General features: G+C 45.0%; 1 protein-coding gene across 1 annotated transcript in view; it reads right to left on the bottom strand.

The window, feature by feature from the left end:
- Zeb2 (zinc finger E-box binding homeobox 2) overlaps positions 1-17,961 on the bottom strand; it is a 126,685-nt gene extending 108,724 nt beyond the window's left edge. The window contains exon 1 of the mRNA XM_059260438.1: positions 17,763-17,961. Coding sequence (XP_059116421.1) covers positions 17,763-17,835 — 73 coding nt within the window. The 5' untranslated portion in view covers positions 17,836-17,961. The remainder of the gene's footprint in view (positions 1-17,762) is intronic.
- Between the last annotated feature and the right edge of the window lie 1,627 nt (positions 17,962-19,588).

Genomic DNA, 19,588 nt, shown 5'->3' on the forward strand with positions numbered 1-19,588 from the left:
TTATAGGAAATAATAATGATGAAAATTGTAAGAAAAATAGAAGCACTATGATAAGTTTCTGTCCCTTCCTTAAACTTTAAAAATTAAGTTTCAAGCATCTGTTGGATTAGTTAAAGGTCTTTTCAGAGGTGCTACCTGCACCATGAAGAGCTCTCCCTCTGCTTTTTACTGTATCGATGGGAAGTCTTCTCAGCAAACCAATCCCTATCAAGCACCCGGATCTGGCCCCTGCAACAATTTTAGGCCTGAAATTTGTGTTGCCACGTTTCTTCATCTAGGTTGAGAATATGTGTAACATAGACAGCAAAAAGCTGATGGACTGTGCCATCCATGGCAGCATTTGTTCAGCATTTGGTACAAATGGGAGAAAAAAGATACAAAATGCATGGATTGATTTTCAAATTACCTCAATATTTTGAAAACATTTTCACCTGCATGCTGAGAATGCTAAGAAAGGCAAGGAAGGCAATTGTGCATTTGCACAGCCTCCACTGCATTCATTTATAAATTACCTCATCACTGACTGAAATTAACACTGATTCTTACAGGCAATTTCTCAATTTCCAATGCTAATTACATTTTTTTTACTTTTAAATTCTGTACCACCTGTTTTGGGCAAGACATCTTAGGCAGCGCGACCGCATTTAATCACAATTTTAATTAACCGCCCTGTAGATGTGAAAAAGAAGCAATTATAATGTAGATGAATGATGATTTTTCTGCATTAAATTGTTTTGTTTCCCTGGTATGTTGATTGTAACACAGCACACAAATACAGTAACTGTACAATTTTTTTCTATTGTAATTTAGTAATTGTTTTTGGAAAACCAGTTTGGGAATGAGTGACTTCATCTGTTTACAAATTGATTGATACTGTTCACTCGCTGATTGCTGCAGCGTATATTTTGGTATTGCACAGCCTAGCATAAAATATAATTAGAGATGCACAGGCTTTGCAGTACCATTTTGGAATCTGAAAATCAACTGTAACTGAAGTATGTTTTCCTTGAGCATACTAGTATCAGTTGGGGCTGATGAAACGATAATCAAAACAATGGGCTTCCCAATTCTACTACTAGTAGAAATCCTTGGTTTCAATCTGATAGTCTAATATGGTAAGTTTGTGAATTAGTCTGTACTAGGCCTGGGAGCTGGGGGCTGGCAAGTCTAAAGCTTGCGCAATTCCCTCAGATCTGTATCATAAGAAGCATACACATAAGGTAAAGAAACAATGATGGGGGAAAGTTATCGCTTTAAAAATGGAAGGATTGTTTATGCCACCTGGTCACAAGGCACTGGTGTGCTGTAGTACTATTCTATCTCATCTCCACACTATGATGCAATGAGATCAAATTCATGCTCCTGGCTTGCAGATACAGATCATTAAAGCTGTACCTCAGTGCAGATAAATTCAAAGATCTTACTTATGTGAAGCAGAGCTTGCTCCTTGTGCAGCTAGGAAAGGAAATTCGTGGGGTGGAGGTTAGGGGGGCGGCAGACATGGATACTTGTTTCTGAAGCATTATGTCAACCGTATGCTAAGTAGAAGGTCTATGCTTTACTACTTTCTCGTGAATTAGCGATCCCTCCAGGGATACCCTAGATTAACATCGTACCCAACTCAATCTCAGGGACATTCTCAGTTAATGCACTTCATTGGTAGCACAGGGCTGGTGTCTCCCTCCAATCATCCTCTGAATAGCTCTGAAATGTGCTCACTTGGACGAGTCCTGAGCTAGGCCATTTTCTGCCTGCCTGGATAAAAGGGGGAAAGGCCATGTAAGCAATGTGGTTGCTCCAAGGCGATGTTTACGAGACTTCTTCTTCCGCTATGTTTCGTTGGTACCCTTTTCCTTAGAAGACCCTAAACCGGGACAGTGCATTAAAAAGTAAAGAGTCACATCAACCCTAGCCACGTGTTTGTCACAAAACATAGCTGGGATCTTGGCCTCATTTAGAGCAATTGAAAGACAGAATGATTAGGATATGGGTTGACGGGACAAAGCAGATAATATTGAGATGGGATTGGGGCAGGAGGATGATTTGAGTCCAGATCTGTTTGTCTGTCTCTTTATTAATAGTTGATGACAAAGTATTAATAGGAAATATCAAACCTGATGCCCAAACTCACTTTGGATATTCACTAAAAAATCCACCCTATTAATATATTAAAAGGTTGACTCTTTTGCCAGCTGGAGATTGCATGTCTAAATCTTGTTCATGCCTACGAGTCTGCACACAGAAATCTGTGAGGAAAGTAAAGAAACAAGCCACAGAGTATCCTATAAAGCTATGCTGCCCACAAGTATCTTTCCCAGGTAAAAGGCTGCGCCAAGGCTAGCAACAGAAGCTTACCCTTGCCTAGGCATCTCTATCTGAGGAGAAGTGCCTGGTTCTAAGGAACTCTGAGCAAAACTGTAGCTGAAAGTGGGTGGTGGTGGGAGCTCACATCAGTCAATTGCACGGCCAATGCTAAGCAAGTGTGCTTAGGCAGGTCGGGCTGCTTTACCTGGGAGATCCTCTCTGCTCTTTAGTGCAGTCTCCCTGCTGGTTAACAGCAGTACTTTCGCGCAGCTGTCTATTTTATTCCTCTTTGCCACCGTCCCCACGTTCATAAACACTCTGCAGAAAGATGCTGCCTTATGAATGAAGGTAAAAATAACCCTGAATATCTCAAATTATAGCCTCTTTACATAATGAGAAGGGGGTGCTCTGGCAGTAGACTTCAACTTTTTTTCCTCCCTTCCTTCCTTCCTTCTTCCTTTCTCCCTTCCTTCCTTCCTTCCTTCCTTCCTTCCTTCCTTCCTTCCTTTTTTTTTTTTTAAATAAGGTTGTTCTGGCACGAATGTTTGTTTGGAAGTTTCTGAAAGTGGTAACATCTGTGCCCCTGATGGCCAAGCCATCCCCACCAGCCTTTCTAGAAACCATTTGTCTCAGGGAGAAAATGAAGTACCTGATCCCAGGCCTGAGCCAGTGTGAACTCCTTGTATCTTCACACTCCGACCCACTGCGTTCCTTTGAGTAGCAAGCTGCTTCCCATGGCTACCTCCTCAATATAAACTCGCTAACTAATCTCTTAGCAAACACTTGAAGCAAACCTGGAGAGAGGAAGAAGGCAGAGGGGGAACAAAAAACCGGCAAAGATAAAGCCCAAGACCCATTCAACAGGACACTGGAAACTAAATTTAGTACCAAACTTAAGATTTCTTTTGAAGACTTGTCTGTTGTCTGTGGAGCAGGAATTTTTGTAGCCACGGTTTTATTTTTAAGTCTCAACCTAATTCCTCTGCTATGTCTTAAGTAAGGCTCACGTTAACACAAACTCCCTGGATTTTCTCCCTGCCAGTGGATATGAGCTTACCCTTACAGGTACTTCTAAATGATTTCTTTTATTACTATCTTTTAAATAATATCTCTTTTTAAAAGTTCATGCTGTGCTATGTATACACAAGGTAAGTTTCCCTTAGGAATTTACGTGAGAACCCACTGTTTGAAATAAATAATGACTTTCAGCCAATGATCAAAGAAGAAATAAATCTTTTACCCTAATAAGACTTTTTAAGACTGAAATCCCATTTTTAAATGGATAACAGCTAAGAAGCTATTGGGAATCTGTTTATTTTCCAAAGCTGTGTTTTAATGTTGGTTGCATGGGAGCTAGAAGAGCCAATGGACCCTAGGGTCTTCAAAGTTACAGCTTTTAAAATAAAGTTGGTGTGTAGTACAATTTGAAAACTTAGTGTTCAGAATTTAAGTTTTAATATCTAGGAATAAACAGAGCATTAAGGCGAGCAAACTGTGACAAGGCCAGCGTGCACATGGATGGTGCCAGCAAGGCACCTCCAGCCCTTTGTTCACAGCTTAACAAAACTGTGCCGTCCGTCACAGCACTTTAGCTCAACAGTGCCTGTCCAATGGGCATCAGCAGAGCAGCCAATGCCTGTCATACACGGAGCTTGAAGACCGCTTGAAAGCAAGGGTTTATTCGACCCCCAAGTCTAGCTGGAAAGAGAAGGGGATTTTAAATCATCCGGCAAAGACACCAGCCTCCCCCCTTCACCAAAGTTAAAAAATGTAGAAAAGAATGAAGAAAACGTGCATCTGTTTTACAGACATAAAGGAGAAAAACATGTACTCTGCCAAAGATATCATTTTTTTATATTTATTTTCATTGTGAAAACAAGTTTTGCAACTATAGAATTCTCCTTAAAGTGGTACTCTCAATAGCAAAATAAAAATCAAATGTCATCACTATTTTAAGATTTGCCATGTTTTGGGGTCTTTAAACAGTCTCTAGCATCAGGGCAGAAGGGAATTACTTGACAAAGAGGAATTGCAACTCCATACTACTCACAGGAGTGTCTCTTTCGACATAATGTTTGCTACGTGACTGCTTTGGTTGACTAAAACACATTAGCTTTTTGAATTTACAGGCTCCCAATCTCTGGTCTCTATGAACATTTAATCTGCTTCAGAGGAGAAACGGAGAAAACAGACGTGGTAAAAAGAAGAGTTGTTCATGGTCCTACAAGTTAACGATTAGAGAGTGAGAGAGAGAGAGAGAGAGAGAGAGAGAGAGAGAGAGAGAGAGAGAGAGAGAGAGAGAGAGAGAAGCCCAAGCCCAAACCTTCTTATTTTCTTCTAGAACACTGATCATGAGATTTGGCCTTTGAGCTTTACTAAGTATTGGGGAGGTGCCTCAAATCGTCCCTTCCATTTAATTAACTGTGCCCACTCCTCTTTAGGCATCCAATCAGAGTAAGCAAATGTGAACCCAGGCAGGGCTGAGGGGCTCTAGCGGTAGGAACTAGCTGGAGGTATTCTGAAGCTAGACCTTTCTGGCTCCTCCAGGAGCCAAGGCTACTGCGATTGGCCCAGGAGGGGCTGGGGTTCCCCAACACCCAAGTTGACAAGCTTTCTCTTTCTCCCAGCCTCTCCCCCTCTGCCTTTCACCGGGCGGCTGTCAGTCCTGCTGCCTGTACTTTGGCTGTCTCTTTTCTAGTCTCTACCCTGTGAGTTTCTGGCCTGCCAATTTCAACTTGAAGCTTGACTGGGCTGATTTGATGCAAATACCTCCAGGGAAAACCCTGAAACTGATGAACAGTTATGTCAAGTCGATTTTGCACCATCGGGAAAAGGTAACCTCTGCGAGAAAAAAAAACAACAAGGTTAAAGAGACAAGGGCTTTTCACGTGTAATACCTCTGCCGCACATCTCGTTCACTGTTTACCATCCCTCAGAAATTGTAACTGTCAGAATTAGTCCTAATTGCAGATGCGAAAGCTGCCATTATAATAAAAACAGAGGCAGTGCAGGCATTAAATGTAGCAGCCTAATTTGTGAGACTACAGAAAAGGTAGAGTAAATGAATATTTCATTACTTTAATTACCAGGGACTACTCCTTTCTTGCTGTCTTATGATAAGTGTTGCTGTAACTAGCAACAGCAAACATCCACTAAAACATAAAGTGCAATAATCGTCCTGCTGTCAGGACCGCCACTTTAAAATACGAGCAGGGAAAAACATATAATGGTTTATCTAGTTCTTGGAGATTGCAGAAGTAGAAGACGGAAATTCATTTAACATCAGGGGAAAAAATGCGCACACAAAGGCACCAGTACACAGGCTTTAGTCAGAGAGTAATGGTTCCAACCGAGAGAAGACAAATTTCAGTCGGCTGTACCACTGAAAGGCTGGCCCTAAAAGCACACTAGAAAGCAAGAAGTAGGAGGTACTGCGTTTGGATGTTTTTGAGGCAAAATTGTGTTTTGTGTTGCACGATGTAATCATCTGAACTGTAGAAAATAAAGCTCAAGTGACTAGGGAAAGACAAGGGGGGCAAGCTGTGTTTCAAATGACTAAGTAACGGTGGAAAAAGTTGAGGTTGGCAAAAGTTTAGAAGCTCAGTTCGGTTTCATTGAAAAAGACCAGATAAAGCCTGCCAGAAACGGGCCTTTGCCTGCAACCCCAGAGTACTGATTCCTAAGACCAAGGGAGGACCAGCAATCAGTCACCACTGACACCTGGGAAGACCTTGCCCACCACTCTACACTGTCAACTTCAAGTGTGGGGGAGGGGAAGGAGGTGGGCCTGGGGATGGGGGTGTGGCTGAGGAGGTCACTGAGACTGGTTGAAGCCAGCCTGTCCCTGCATTTATCACTTGGTCCCGGAGGAGGTGTTTGTTCAACACAGCAGTTTGACAGCACAAAAACACTGTGGCCAGAAGCCCTATCAAAGAACCTACTGACACGTATCATTTGTGGTCTGGACTTCACAGGGCAAGGCTACCTCACTCTTTATCTGCACGTGTAGAAAGCACCACACACTTCCAAGTATTTAGTATAGTTTTAAATCTCCCTCCCCTTTTCTCCTAAACACCATGAACACTATTTTAAAACATCATCTTTAACTAGGACCTCAGAATGCTGGCTTTTTTTTTTCTTTCCTTTTCTTTCCCCAAATGACTTGCAATCAATTTAGGATAATCTGTGTTAAGGTTGGTACTGTTGAAGGAAAACAGCTTAAAGCATAAAGCTAGTAATTTATCCTAAATAATACACTTAATCTTAGATTAACAGGCATAAGTAAGTTTTTTTAAGAATCAGGTAGCATAGAGGGCACTTTTCCCTCCAGAAATCCTACAGCAAAACTCTACATCAGTTCTTCCCATGTACTCTTTTTGTTTAAATATGTCTCATTCATGTGGTGGATCTTATAACAGAGGCTAAAGAGGAAGAAAAGCAGAATGTGGGTCCTAGTGGGCAGTAGTGTTGTGTATATAGGAGTGTATGCATAGGGACTGCATTTAGGCTTCACCTTTCGTTAGGAGAGCAAAGATGATGGAAGAAGTCTTTAGAGGACAACCATTTTGCTCCTAGACAGTTCCTCCTTAATAGGTCTATTTATTATGAAAACACAACCTACGGAGCTCTTTCTATGTAAACCTCACCTCTCACAACTGAGAAATCTCATGATGGGAAACACTCCATTGATGTGCTTGGTGTCGAAAATAGAAACAGGTACTTCCAAGAACAGGCAAATTGCAAAGTTTCCTTGATTACAGTGACTTGGATATGCAAGAGAATATAAATACAATTTAAATAGTGAAAGCTGTATGCTGAATTTATGGATCACGTGGGCATTGACTGCTTGAGATGCACTCATTTGTGTGTGAGGAGGGAAAAAAAATCTCAGAATTTTTACATAGCATAATGCTTTAAATTCGTTGATTTGTTACTCATTACTTATTTGGAGAGAGTGAGTGGCTACTTCCTTGTTAAAAATACCTTTTTCCCCCCTTTCCAGGATTAATTAAGAAATGTGAAACAGTCTGTAAGGAACAAAACCTGATATCCTTGTCATATAAGCAATGTAGCTATTACTGGTTTGTATGTGGAATGTGTCTTGTTGTCATGGCAAATCATTACAGGTAATTACTTATTCTCAAAAGAAAGGAATCATTTTACCTCTGATACCTGAGATTATTTTTTAAGCTTCTTCTGTATCATGGAGATTTAAAATCTCACTTTCCTTTAAGTTAAGTTGGGTAAACTGACCAATTCTGTATTTATTGTTTGCTAGGAGGATTGCCCTCATACAACTGAGATGTAAAATTTTAACCTCAAAATATTCAAGTTAAGAATTCAGCCTCTTCATGTTTATAGTAGAATACACATGAACAAAGGTGAAATAATGCATAGATACACAAAAATGAAGACGAACCCCCAAGTGGTAGTTACAATAGAATGTGATATTTGAGCCTTATTGGTCAGGAAGTTATTTGGAGTCTTAATTTTGTAGTTAAAATGGGAGAGGTAACTAATAGCTCCATCTCATCCTCTCACTGTAGCGACAGCTTCAAGTCTCAGCATTTTAAGTCTCGGCTCGGCAAGAGAATGAACTGCAAGTAATCGTGAATCATTATGACGATTGCATCCCTCGGTTGAAAAAAATGAAAGCAAAGTTTCAGTCAGGTCCTTTGGCAATGTTGTCTCCTCTCTACCCTCTGTGTCAGGGCACTGGCTCATCTGAGGCTGCTTTCTGAAAGCCAGCCAGTGTTAATGTCTAAGCAAGGCTGCAGTGCCCACTGGTACTGGGCATGGCTTTATCAGCTCTCATACTTTCTCGGGTCACAAACACACAGTTATCTGATGAAACATCGATCATCTTCCTTCTCCTTTCTCTATTCAGCTCCTCTAACTTTCCTGTCAGAAGCCTGAAAAAAAAAATCTGCAGTTACTGTTGCTGAGGGGAGACAAAGTTTAACTTCTGGGTTGGCAATTGTAGAATAATTCATGAGCAGATTTCTAGCAAATGATATGATTTGCTAAATTTTGGTCTTTGATTTATATTTATGTACTCCTGCTACTGCTATAAGGTTGTGCCAGCCTCAATTAGATCATGAATGAGATCATTTTAATTCAGCCCCCAAACTGTGACCTGACCATGGTCTGAAAGTGTTCAAAAAGTAATTTTAAGCCTTCTTTTGATTTGAAAAGGAATACTGCATGCTTGGTCGTTCATACAAACAACATAAAACTTAATTATTGGATGATTTGGCAGAGGATCGTCTTGCCAAACAACAGTCAATGCCAGCTACTGTGAAGCTGGTGTTGCCCAGGCCCTAGCCCACAGCCCCCTTGTGCATGGGTGTTTGTTCATTGTGTCTTAGGGCAAGATATTTCAAATAGAATTCACGAATCTGGGATGCAGGGTGCAACCCAAAGGGTGCACCGTATTTATAACTCCAGTTAAAAAATGCTGTCTCACCTAGAAGGGAAGTAGATCTGCGCTGTCAAATCACCAGGAGGCTGTGACAAAGGGAGCTTGCAGCCTGACACACGGTGTAACAACATAGCAAACACCTTTAATTCTGTCATGTCTCATACCCTTTACTTTCTCACACATTTATGGCTGCTCGAACGTTGACACCTACACTCTCTTTCGAAACTAAATAAGGCGATCTTATTTAAGCCCAAATGCAACACCTGTAAAGTTATTCTTGTGCCCAACAAAAAATAACCATTAACTCCTTCCTCATAAAAACCTCTCTGCTTACTTTGGAAAGTCTCAAGCTGGTAACGGTGGCCCAAGGGCCTGACTCTGAGGTTCACATGACCTCTCTAGCTCTGACAGATAGGCAAGACTTTCCCCTCCCAAGGATATTAGGGCTGAGCTAATGTCACTGTCCGATTGGCCTCCGCAGCTTTCCAAGTCCCTTTCTCCATCACAAACTTCTGGTGTCTTTCATAGTGAGGAGAGAGGCCCCAGCTGCTCCATTCCCTCTAGCGACCGGAGTCTAATATTTTAAAAGCTAGACATGAAAATAGCTTTTCTAAAGATATTTCTTGGAATATTTAATGTGCTGTCTTGACTCCCTTTCTCTATCTTTTTTTTTCCTTGCCAATTATAAACCACCATTTGGAGGGCTTATGAGCAATGTAAGTCCACCTCATCTAATTAAACCACATTGTTTTAAAAGCTTGAACAGTTTTCATGTCTACAAGACTTGTCTGAATAATAAACTGCTAGAGCCAGAATTCTGAGTGTCTTCGGAGAGCCAGGATTTCATCTGCTGAGTGCAAAGGGCCAGGCACTGAAAGAGTTAACCCGCATTGCTGGGTAGGTTAATATCACAGCTGCCCGGTACCTCACTTAACAAAAGCCTCCTTTTGCAAACAGACTCCCCCCGCCCCCCCCCACCCCCAGTGTCCAAAGGTGTTTGCCGAAGTAAATCTGCCTAAATCCTTCATTGCTTGAGTCATGGGGGTGGATAGGAGGGGTGGAAGGTGTAGGGCTAATCTCTTTTTGTAAATTCTGTAAATCTTCTGGGAAAAGGGGGAAAAAAAAACTAGGAATCTGTGTCACATGCTTATGTACAACTCCTAGTGTGTCCATTCCTGCTGCTCTCATAAGTGAAGGACACCACATGGGTGTTGGAAAAGCCACCATATCAAACAGTTCTCTCTTCTTTTGGAAAGCCTGTATGTCCAAGGGTGTGTGGTGTGGTGTGGTGTGGTGTGTGTGTGTGTGTGTGTGTGTGTGTGTGTGTGTGCATTGTGCGTGTGATCTAATTGTGGAGGAAGAACTGTTGGTATCTTAAAAGTGGTTTCAGAAAGTGGAAAAAGACAAGACGGTTCTCCAGCAAGATAATGTACTGGAAAGTTGTCACGAGAGGGACCTGCTCTTGCCGTGGTCTTGTTCCGGTGTCCTCCACTGCACGATACTTTTGCATGTTGAAAATGGAGACAAATAACACAGGAAAACCTGACAGGTCTGCCTATGAGGGTTTAAACAATTCCCAGCAAGAAGGAGCCCTTTAGGCACAAACTTTCTCTGTCAAGAAAACGTGAATACCACCAGCCCCTCCCTACAAATCCTGAAGCATCCAGTTTGAGATACAAAAAGGCTGTCATCTCACAAATGTTAAACATACTAAAAAAATCTGAAAAAAAAAGTATGGAGAAGGTGTGAAAAACGTGGCACTTTACAGCCCTCAAAGCTTTTTAAAATAGAACAACTTTTCCCCCTAAAATTCTTTTCAGAGATTTTTTTTTTTCCTTTTTGGCTCATCTGAGAGTTTCTTTCTTGGCTTTTTTCCCCTTTCATTTGAAAATATGAATTATCATAAAAAGTCAGGGTTGGAGGGGGGGAACGGGAAAGTCTTTTCCAGTTTTCCTGAGGATTTTTTTGTCTGTGTTCAGGCTGTGCACCAGCCCCTTCAGCCAGACCAGGGCTGGGTCTCCAAGCCCGCCCCTTCCCGCCCATCCTCCAGTGCCCTCACCTCCTAGGTCATACGGTAAACAATCATAGTTATTAAGGCCAGACTGTAAGTAGCATTCAAGACTGGGAAGTCTGCACACCTGACCCCCGAATCTTACAGGCTTCTAGGGTAGAATTCAATCCCTCTCTGACACTTTTTACCTCAAGTGGAGCGGTGGCCATGAATAGTACTGACATGCCATCTTGTAACACTATATGCCTGTCAGGAGGGACAGGCAGGGTGAGTATCAACTATATAAGGCTGTAACTAGGGGAAGGCCCAACAAACAGCCACAAACACCTAAGTTACTTTACTCAGCCACTATCCTCTGCCTGCCTCTTCTCTCTCTCTCTCTCTCTCTCTCTCTCTCTCTCTCTCTCTCTCTCTCTCTCTCTCTCTCTCTTTTCATCTTGGCTTTCTGTGGCAGAATGCAAATGGAGCCTGCCGGCGGTGAAAGGGCTGAATTGTGATTAAGAAGAAGAAGAGCTCTTTCTTTGTTCTCCCCTCAGGGGATGTTTACTGGGAGAGACACAGCGGATCAGATATGAAAGGCATTCAGGTCAGCATTGATGTGAGCGAAAGTGAAATCATACCTAAGGCATTCAAAAGACCGCCGTGTCAGGGGTTCAGCTAACGGTGCAGCTACTGTGTGTCTTCTCAGAGAGGCAAAAAATCCTTCCACTGACTGGCGATTTCTTTTTCCCCTAATTTGCTACAAAATTATAACCCACCCCCACCCCATTTACTTCCCACCACATGACACAACAGTGAGGATTTTCTCTCCTCCTGGACCACACACAAAACCAGACCAACTTCTAATGATGGTATTACATAAATGAGCCAGCAAGGCACCATCCGATCTGTGAAAGATTTTTAAACAGGTGTACTCCTGTGGGCTTGCATAGATGTATGATATGCAGGAGAGAACTGAGAGGAGAGGAACTCCAAAAGACACATGCATGGATGGTTTTTTCCTGTCAGCACCCTGACAGGAAACACAACACACACACACACACACACACACACACACACACACACACACACGAGAGAAAGAGAGAGAGAGAGAGAGAGAGAGAGAGAGAGAGAGAGAGAGGAGAAACAGCACAGAACATCTTAAAATGAAATCCTTTATTTACTTTGTAATTACTAGTTACACTTTTCTTGAGAGCTTTCACTCTGACACAACTGTCACCCAAGATAAAAGTATTTGGCACACAGCTTATGAAGGCAAGGCTTCCTGCAGCCTGATGATTATTATCTCTTTTTTTTTCCCTCTAAAAACTGCTTGATGAAGAAATCCTTGGATCTTACTTTTAAAAGTTTACACTCCCTACAGCCCAAATAGTCACTCAATAGGTTTTTTATCCAAGTGGTAAGCTGATGATGTTGGCACAGACAGAACTATATAAATATAGACAAAATTCACAAATCACAGCACACACACTCACAACAAGGAGGGGCCTGGATGTTCCAAGCCTCAAAAACTAAAAGGAAAAATCACATTTCATCTGGTGTCTTAAGAAGAAAGAGAAGTAAAGAAACGGGGCTGCATTTGTTGGTTTGGGGTCATCCTTCTCTCTGCTCTGAATTCTATTCTTCAATATGCACGTCTTGGCAAAAAAGCATATTTGGGCTTATGTTAACATCTGCTTTTGTGGTGACATTTTGTATATTTTCAACTAGTGTTTCTGCATCACAGATTTTCCTCCTTTATCTCTTTGCTCTAAAAAGACAAGCAAAGAGCAATCAAAAAGGTGTCTGACTTGGCCATTCAGACAATTGCCCCCTTGTGGGAATACGGGAATGAATGGTACAGTGGACACCCAGCACCATTGACGTTATAAACATGTAAATGAAACACATTAGCGCAGACAATCAATTGTCTGTGAGCATTGCAAACCTGCACACTCCCTCTCTCTGTGACAGGCACAAAATAGTGTCTACCTTGGGAAGCCACGGTGCTGGAGAGGAATAGGACAAAGAATCTCCTTTCACACAGAAGAAAATGCACCTTCAGAGCCTTGGAAGAATGCAGATGACAGAGAGAGTTGTAAGAAAAAGCACCCCCGCCCGCCACCCCCCCCCCCACCCCCCGCCCCGGAATAATCACAGTCCTGTTAGAGAGCTAGCAGCAGCCTTCTTTCCTACCTTCAGGGGAAACACACACATTTCCCTCTACCCCAGGAAAATATGGCATTAGGATCTTGAACAACCTCTTGTAATTTTCTTTAAGCAAATTAAGGAAGAGAAGACGAAGGGAAGAATGTGAAACCTGTGACAGAGCAGTTTAAAGGGGAGCTGCAGTCTAGGTTTCCCCACATTTGAAAATAAACGCAAAAAGGTGTTAAATCATTTTTACTTGACAGCAGAGCAACACTGCAAAGTTTAAAACCCGAAGCCTACCCTTATCCCTGGTGGACCGCCACAGCAAGGATGCCACCAGGCTGGCTGCTGGCTCCGCTGTGGAGGAAAGCACGTGTCTACCCCAATTGGCTTAGTTTTTCCAAACCAAAATAAAACAAATAGATCAGTCTAGATACATAGCCCCCAGCCTTGTGTGTGCAGCGTCTCCACAGAGAGAACAGGATGGAGATGGATATCTCCGGAGCACCCTCAGAACTGGTACCTGCGGTACAGACCACTCGAGAGCATTCAAAGTAAGGAAACAGGCTCCCTAGAACAAACTCATCAACTTTACAAAAGCGACTTGCCAAAGATTTCTACTGTAGCAAAGATAGGTAAGTTGAGACCACTTAAAGCCTGAAGGACACTATCCTGCTTTGATATGTAGAGAGGGTCTCTCACTCCCAGTGGCCCATCCCTATCTCCCCTCTGAGGGAGGCGGGGTGGAAGCCTCATCCTGAGAAGGGGTTGATTGCAGTCCCCTTTCCTTCCATTTAAGCACCTCTGCAATGGGAGCAACATCTCCATCCCTCATTGCCTCTCAGCATCCCTAACAGCACCTCCACTCCCTTTAAAGAAGTGGGAAGGAGTGAAGGTTTCTTTTAAGCAGGGATAATCGTTTCTGCTCATCTGATTGCTTCTCCCCAAGACATTCAACTTAAGTACTTTTCTGTATAAACTGAAAATCAGAGAGCAAAGGTGTTTGGTAAAAGCGGTCCTGCCTGCCCCTCACCCTCCTCCTAGCCCACAGCACCCAAACCTTTAGTAGAAACTTTGAAGCAAAATCAAGTAACTTTTTCTTCCCTCTTTCATTTCCTTCTTCTCCCTTCCTAATTCAGTTTTCCCTTAAAAGACAACTTCACTCCTTCCTCTGAAGCAGGCAGCCCAGCGATTTCAGTTTTGTTACCACGCACATATGCCTGTGTGACTTTTCCAGAGGCTGATGGTGGAACACGGGGAACTGGGGAGGCAGGCCCCTCTTCACAGAAGGTTGCTAATCAAGAAGGAAACTGGAGCATCCCAGGACCTGCTGCCTAAATCAAAAGGTGAAAGCAACAAACTTTGCAAGTTACAAACTGGCTGCAAGCGGTGGCAGACTGCAGCAGAGTCTGGAGCGCTCATCCTGCCTCCAAGGCTACGTGGAGATAGTGGGGTATAATCAGAGGACTATAAAGGAGGGGGGGCTGGCTTTCCCCCTCCTCTCCAGCCTTAGTGAAAGTGTTACAAAGTGAGTCAGGCGGCTGAGGATCATCTGACTGAACTTTCCCGAAACCTACACACATTCTTGTCTGCTGGTTATTTGCTTTTTGCCGCCTTCCCTAACCTTCCTCCCCCTTCCTCCCTGAACATCTTATTTTCTAGGAAGAGATTTCCTGCTCTCCCTGTGGGTGAAAGGGGAGGAACTACTAGCCATGGCTTAGCTTGGCCCTGGCACTGTCTTTGCTAGTCATCTTGATGGCCTGAGAATATGGGAAGTTGGATTTTTTTAGATTGCTCCTCTCTTTCTATATTTATGTCCCCTGATCTGTCTTCTTGTCCTGGGCTTTTTTAAAAAAATAATAATAATAGTACACATCACCATCTTCTAAGCCAAGGTTTTGGCCAGCCATTCAAACACACAGGGACTGCTTTGCCGGTTTGTCTCCTTGTCATTTAGTCTATCCATACACACACCGCTGACTTCATTAAAATTATATAAAGTGCCATTCTAGGTCTTGGGCCTTTTTTTTCTGCCTTGCAGCTTCTATTTCTACGATTATTGTTGCTATTATTCCTTTCCAGGAATTTCTAGATGATGCTGATAAGCATCATCATATTTAGTGTTATCAGCAAAGACACAAGCTCAAAAGTGACATCTTTTCCATGAATCCAGGAAAGAAGAAAAACCCACTCAGTTCAGATAACTCCTGGCAATTCCCAAAAGAAAATGCATTGGGTATGTATTTGATGAGAAAGAAAATGAAAGAGTCATGGGGGTGGTTCTCCTACCTGCCTCTCAAGACCTGGACACTGCTAAGTCAGATCAAACCCAATGAGAACACTGACAAGTCCTTAGCTTATAGCACGTTTTCTCATAGACTCTGGAAAAAGAGACAGGTAACAGTCTAAGTCAAAGAGGCTGTGGGCAACAGACGGACGTGCTGTTGAGTGTCTAGGGTCTGGGCTAAATGCCTGAAAAATCACAGTTCAACTTTATCCACCTCAGAGTGTGGAAGCTTGTCCCAAATTAATGGCTGTTCACAGGGGAAATGGTTGGTGTCCCTGACCGCATCCCTCCCTGGTACACTGTGTTACCTGTGAGGCCCCAACGTCTGTGCCACCAGAGTTCCCAGGGAGCCTGGATCTCTCCCTGTCCCCAAACTGGGCTGTGGCCTGACCTCACTGCTGGAGCCAAGTTGGTATTTCACAGCAGAATCATGAAGGGAGTGTAAGGAGGAAGAACAAGAAGAAATAAACACTTCAAAGAGGCTTCACTGCAAAAGAATACTTCTGGTAGCCTAGCTTTTAAATCTCATTTTCCTTTCTCTCTCTCTCTTAAAAAAAAAAATAACAGTTTAACATGGGGGGGGGGCTTCATGACACAAAGCTTTTGTTATCCAGATGATCAGCAACGTGCTTCAGATACTTGTAAGGGGGGAAGCCCCACAACAGACATTGATTTTAGAAAATCAATAACTAACATTTAATAAAGGGAACAGAGGAAACACGAGAGAGGAGAGGGGAACATTGGATGTAATTTTAGTGTCTACTAAATTACCCAGAGATGGAGAAGGGGAGGTCTCCTGTGTAAGGACCACCTTAAATAATGCCAGGCAGCAATGAAGAAAAAATTAAATTAAAAGAGAGACACACGCACATACTTAAAAAGAGGCTGCCTGAACCGAATCTTGGGGACCAGCTTGGAATATATTATTGTCCTTGTTTTTTTGTAATACTAAGCCAAGCAAACAGATCAAAGACAGCACAAAGAGAGAAGGCAGGGTAACATAACGAACCGTTTTTTACTAAAATTCCTCTATCACTCCCCCATATGGTTCCCCACCTCCACCACAACAAGCAAAAGACAGACACACACACACACACACACACACACACACACACACACACACACACACACACACACTGAGAGAGGTGAGAGAGGGAGATTATTCGTCTCTAACCAGAATCCTTTAGTCTTTGTGTTTACTCCCTCCAGCACCCCAAACTCCCACACTGCACCCCCCAACCCCCCACCCCCGCCAACCCTCTGCACGCGGTGCAGCATTGAGGTAGGCTAGGGGAGCGCACAATTGTCCTCTCTAGTGGAAAGTTGTTCCAAGTGGGCCCGGGTAGTACCCGCCAGGCGCGGGCTGGGGGAGCGAGAACCCGGGCGGGTGCTACGACCCTAGTGCCCAGCTCCGGAGCGTCTACACCGCCTGCGCCCGCTCAGCGGGCTGAGAGCGAAAGGAGAGAGAAGTTTCCTTTCCGATTCTGGGCTGGCGCGGCTGGATCGCTTGTTTGTTTTGAGGGGATGATCCCCCCCCCCCGTTTCTTTTCATTTTTTTTTCTTTTAAAACTCAGTATCCTCCGTCAGCACCCACCCCCTGCACCCTCTGTCGTCCCCCAACTCTCTCCCCTCCCCCAAGCTCCTTCCGCGCACTTGCCAATCACTTTTCTCTTTTATTCCCACGATTTTGTTTGGGGGTAATACCTAGGGGGTCTCTCTCTCTCTCTCTCTCTCTCTCTCTCTCTCTCTCTCTCTCTCTCTCTCTCTCACACACACACACACACACACACACACACTTCCACAGTCTCTCTCCAAAATGGACCTAAACTCTCACATACACACCCCTTTAATCTGCCACCTCTGATCTGCGTGTCCCCTCATACCCCCATCTCTTTCCTCCTTCCTGACTCAGCCTGGATAACGGGTTCCTCCGGGGATCCTTCTGGCCGTGGAGCAACTGCTGGGAAAAGTCTCTCTTCGCCCTACTCTCTGGCCCGGAGCGGGGCCTGAGCCTGCTGCCAGAGGAGCCGGGTCCCCAGCCCGCAGCTCCCGGCCCGTCCCTCCTACCCTCGGGTCCCCGCGTTCGGCCAGGGCCCGCTGCCCGCGGACCGTTACTTGGCGCACATAGAGGCAGCCCCGGCGACTCCGGCAAGAAACTTTGAGGCTGGCGGAGGCGCAGTCTCCGGTCCCCTCCCTCGCCCTCGCCGCCCTTCTGCCACCCTCGCCCGCGCCCCTTAGTCCAGCGCGCCCGGGTGCGGGAGCCCCCGCCCTGTCCTCGCCGGCCGCTCCTGCCGCGGGGCCGGGGACCTGCGGGCCGGGGAGCCGAGCAGGCGGAGGTGGCGGGGGTGCCGGGGCCGCGGTGTGGAGCGCAGGTCCGGTCGGCAGCACTCGGAGCAACCCCCCGTCGCCCGGCGCTCACTTGGCCCCGCACTTGCTCAACTCCCCCCCGGTGCAGCGGCCGCGCGTGGGGCTCCGGCGCTGGCCGCCGAGGGAGGTTCGCCCGCGAGCCCCAGGCGCCGCCACGGGCTTCCTTCTCCCTCTTCCCCCCCTTCCCCCCGGTCTCCAGCCGCGGAGTGGCCCGGAAAAGTTTGGTTCGGGCCTCTTCTTACCGTTTTTCCTCCTGGGATTGGCTTGTTTGCGCCTCTTGCACCGGGGGCCATCCGCCATGATCGGCTGCTTCATTGATAAGAGCGGATCAGATGGCAGTTCGCATGGACTCGGCGCCCTGCTTCGGCAGCACGCAGGCTCGATCTAGCAACCAAACACAGCGACAATGTGGGCATCGCCCGCGCCCATTGAAACGCGCGCGGGCCGCCCAGGGGAGCCGGGCCAGGGCCCGGGTGAGCACCCATCCGCGCCCCCAGCGCCAAAGTGAAACTTCGGCGGCCCCCTCCCCGCCCCCCACCCCCAGCCTTGGCCCCGAGGCGCTTTGTGTTGTTACTGTTTGGTGTGTTGCACTCGCGAGGGGGATCAGAGACAAGAATTACATCTTCAAAATGAGTCATAACTCCTGACCGTATGAGGGAATGCACACAGCGGTACAGTAAGACTGCTTGACTCAAGGCTAGGCGGACCCCTTCCTCCGAAAAGTCCTCAGCCGGGCTCGGCAACTTGGGGAGGGGGTCTTTCGCTCTCATCGTTTCTCATCCCTCCTCCGACCCCCCATTCCCAAGAGGGAAAAAAAGTAACAAACAACGCAAAACAGCCCTTGGATGAAGCACACTCGGGTAAATTGATAATAGTAATTACAGGAAGCCCACTCGCCCCGCGACCCCTCCCCTCCCCTTAGGAGTTTATCAGGCACTGTCTCTTTCCCCCTACACCCTCCGCCCCCAAATTAAGATTTCCCATTTTACCCGGCAAAAGAAATATAATTATAAGGCTCTCTGGACATTGTTCCTCCCCCAACCCCACCACTTGGACAATATTTACTTAAGCCCCCCCCCCACATATGTTCCCCTACACTGATTTCCTTAAATTCTTCCAGTAGAATTTTTTTTTTCCCCTCTCAAGAAAGGAAAGAGAAAGTCCGTAGCCACTGTGGCAACACTTTTAAGTTGTTCTAAATGATCGTATCCTTTTTGGCTTCGAAACTTTTGTACCTAAAAATCGAGGGAGGCGCTGCATTTTTTCAGCTGAAACTGTCAAAACTTGGAGAAGGGGACCTCGGAGGCAGGCCGGAGAAGAGGAGAAGCCTGAAACTCTCCGCGGGGTGGGAAGACGCTGTGCCTCGAGGATTAGTTTAAACAGCGGGCTATAAAAGATGTAACAGATGCAAACTGTAACACAAGGGCCATTAACCCTTTCTCTGCCGCCCAGCACGCCCAGTCCCTACAGCCTGCACCTATTGTCTCCGGTGCTACAAGCTTTGCGGAAAACCTGGAAAGAGAGTATCAGTTTCCGCACATTTGCTGAGCGGGGTGAAGGGGGGCAGAGAGAAGGGGAAGTGGGTGTTGTAGAAAGCACTTTAAATATACCTAGGCAGACAGGGTAGACTTTTAAGTTTGACACATTAAAAAATCATTTCTTGTCTGTCTTATTAATTTGAAATTGTTGAGGGGGGGGGAAATCCTGAAATAAAGAAATGGCCACACAAGCCTCTGGGATGAAACAGCTGTCTTGTCTGTATATTTCTGCTGAGACTCAACACACCATGGCATATCAAATATATATATATTTAATAAAGTAAGTTTTATGAGCCAGTATGTGTGTGTGGGAAAGACATGGCATCGGTGCTGGAACTTTTATCTGTGGATGTTATTCCTAACTCTGGAGTGAGTAATCTTGCCCTCATCATTATAGGGGTAGCATGTAAAACATGTAAGTAGGTGGGGAACAAACACATTTATGGTGGCCGGGCTCACCACTGTTGCTGTGAATGTTGTACTCTCTCCTTTAACTTTTCAGTCCAAAGTCTGGAATAATGTGTGTGTGT

This window comes from Peromyscus eremicus, chromosome 4, assembly GCF_949786415.1.
Source record: "Peromyscus eremicus chromosome 4, PerEre_H2_v1, whole genome shotgun sequence".
NCBI classification, from domain to species: Eukaryota; Metazoa; Chordata; class Mammalia; order Rodentia; family Cricetidae; genus Peromyscus; species Peromyscus eremicus.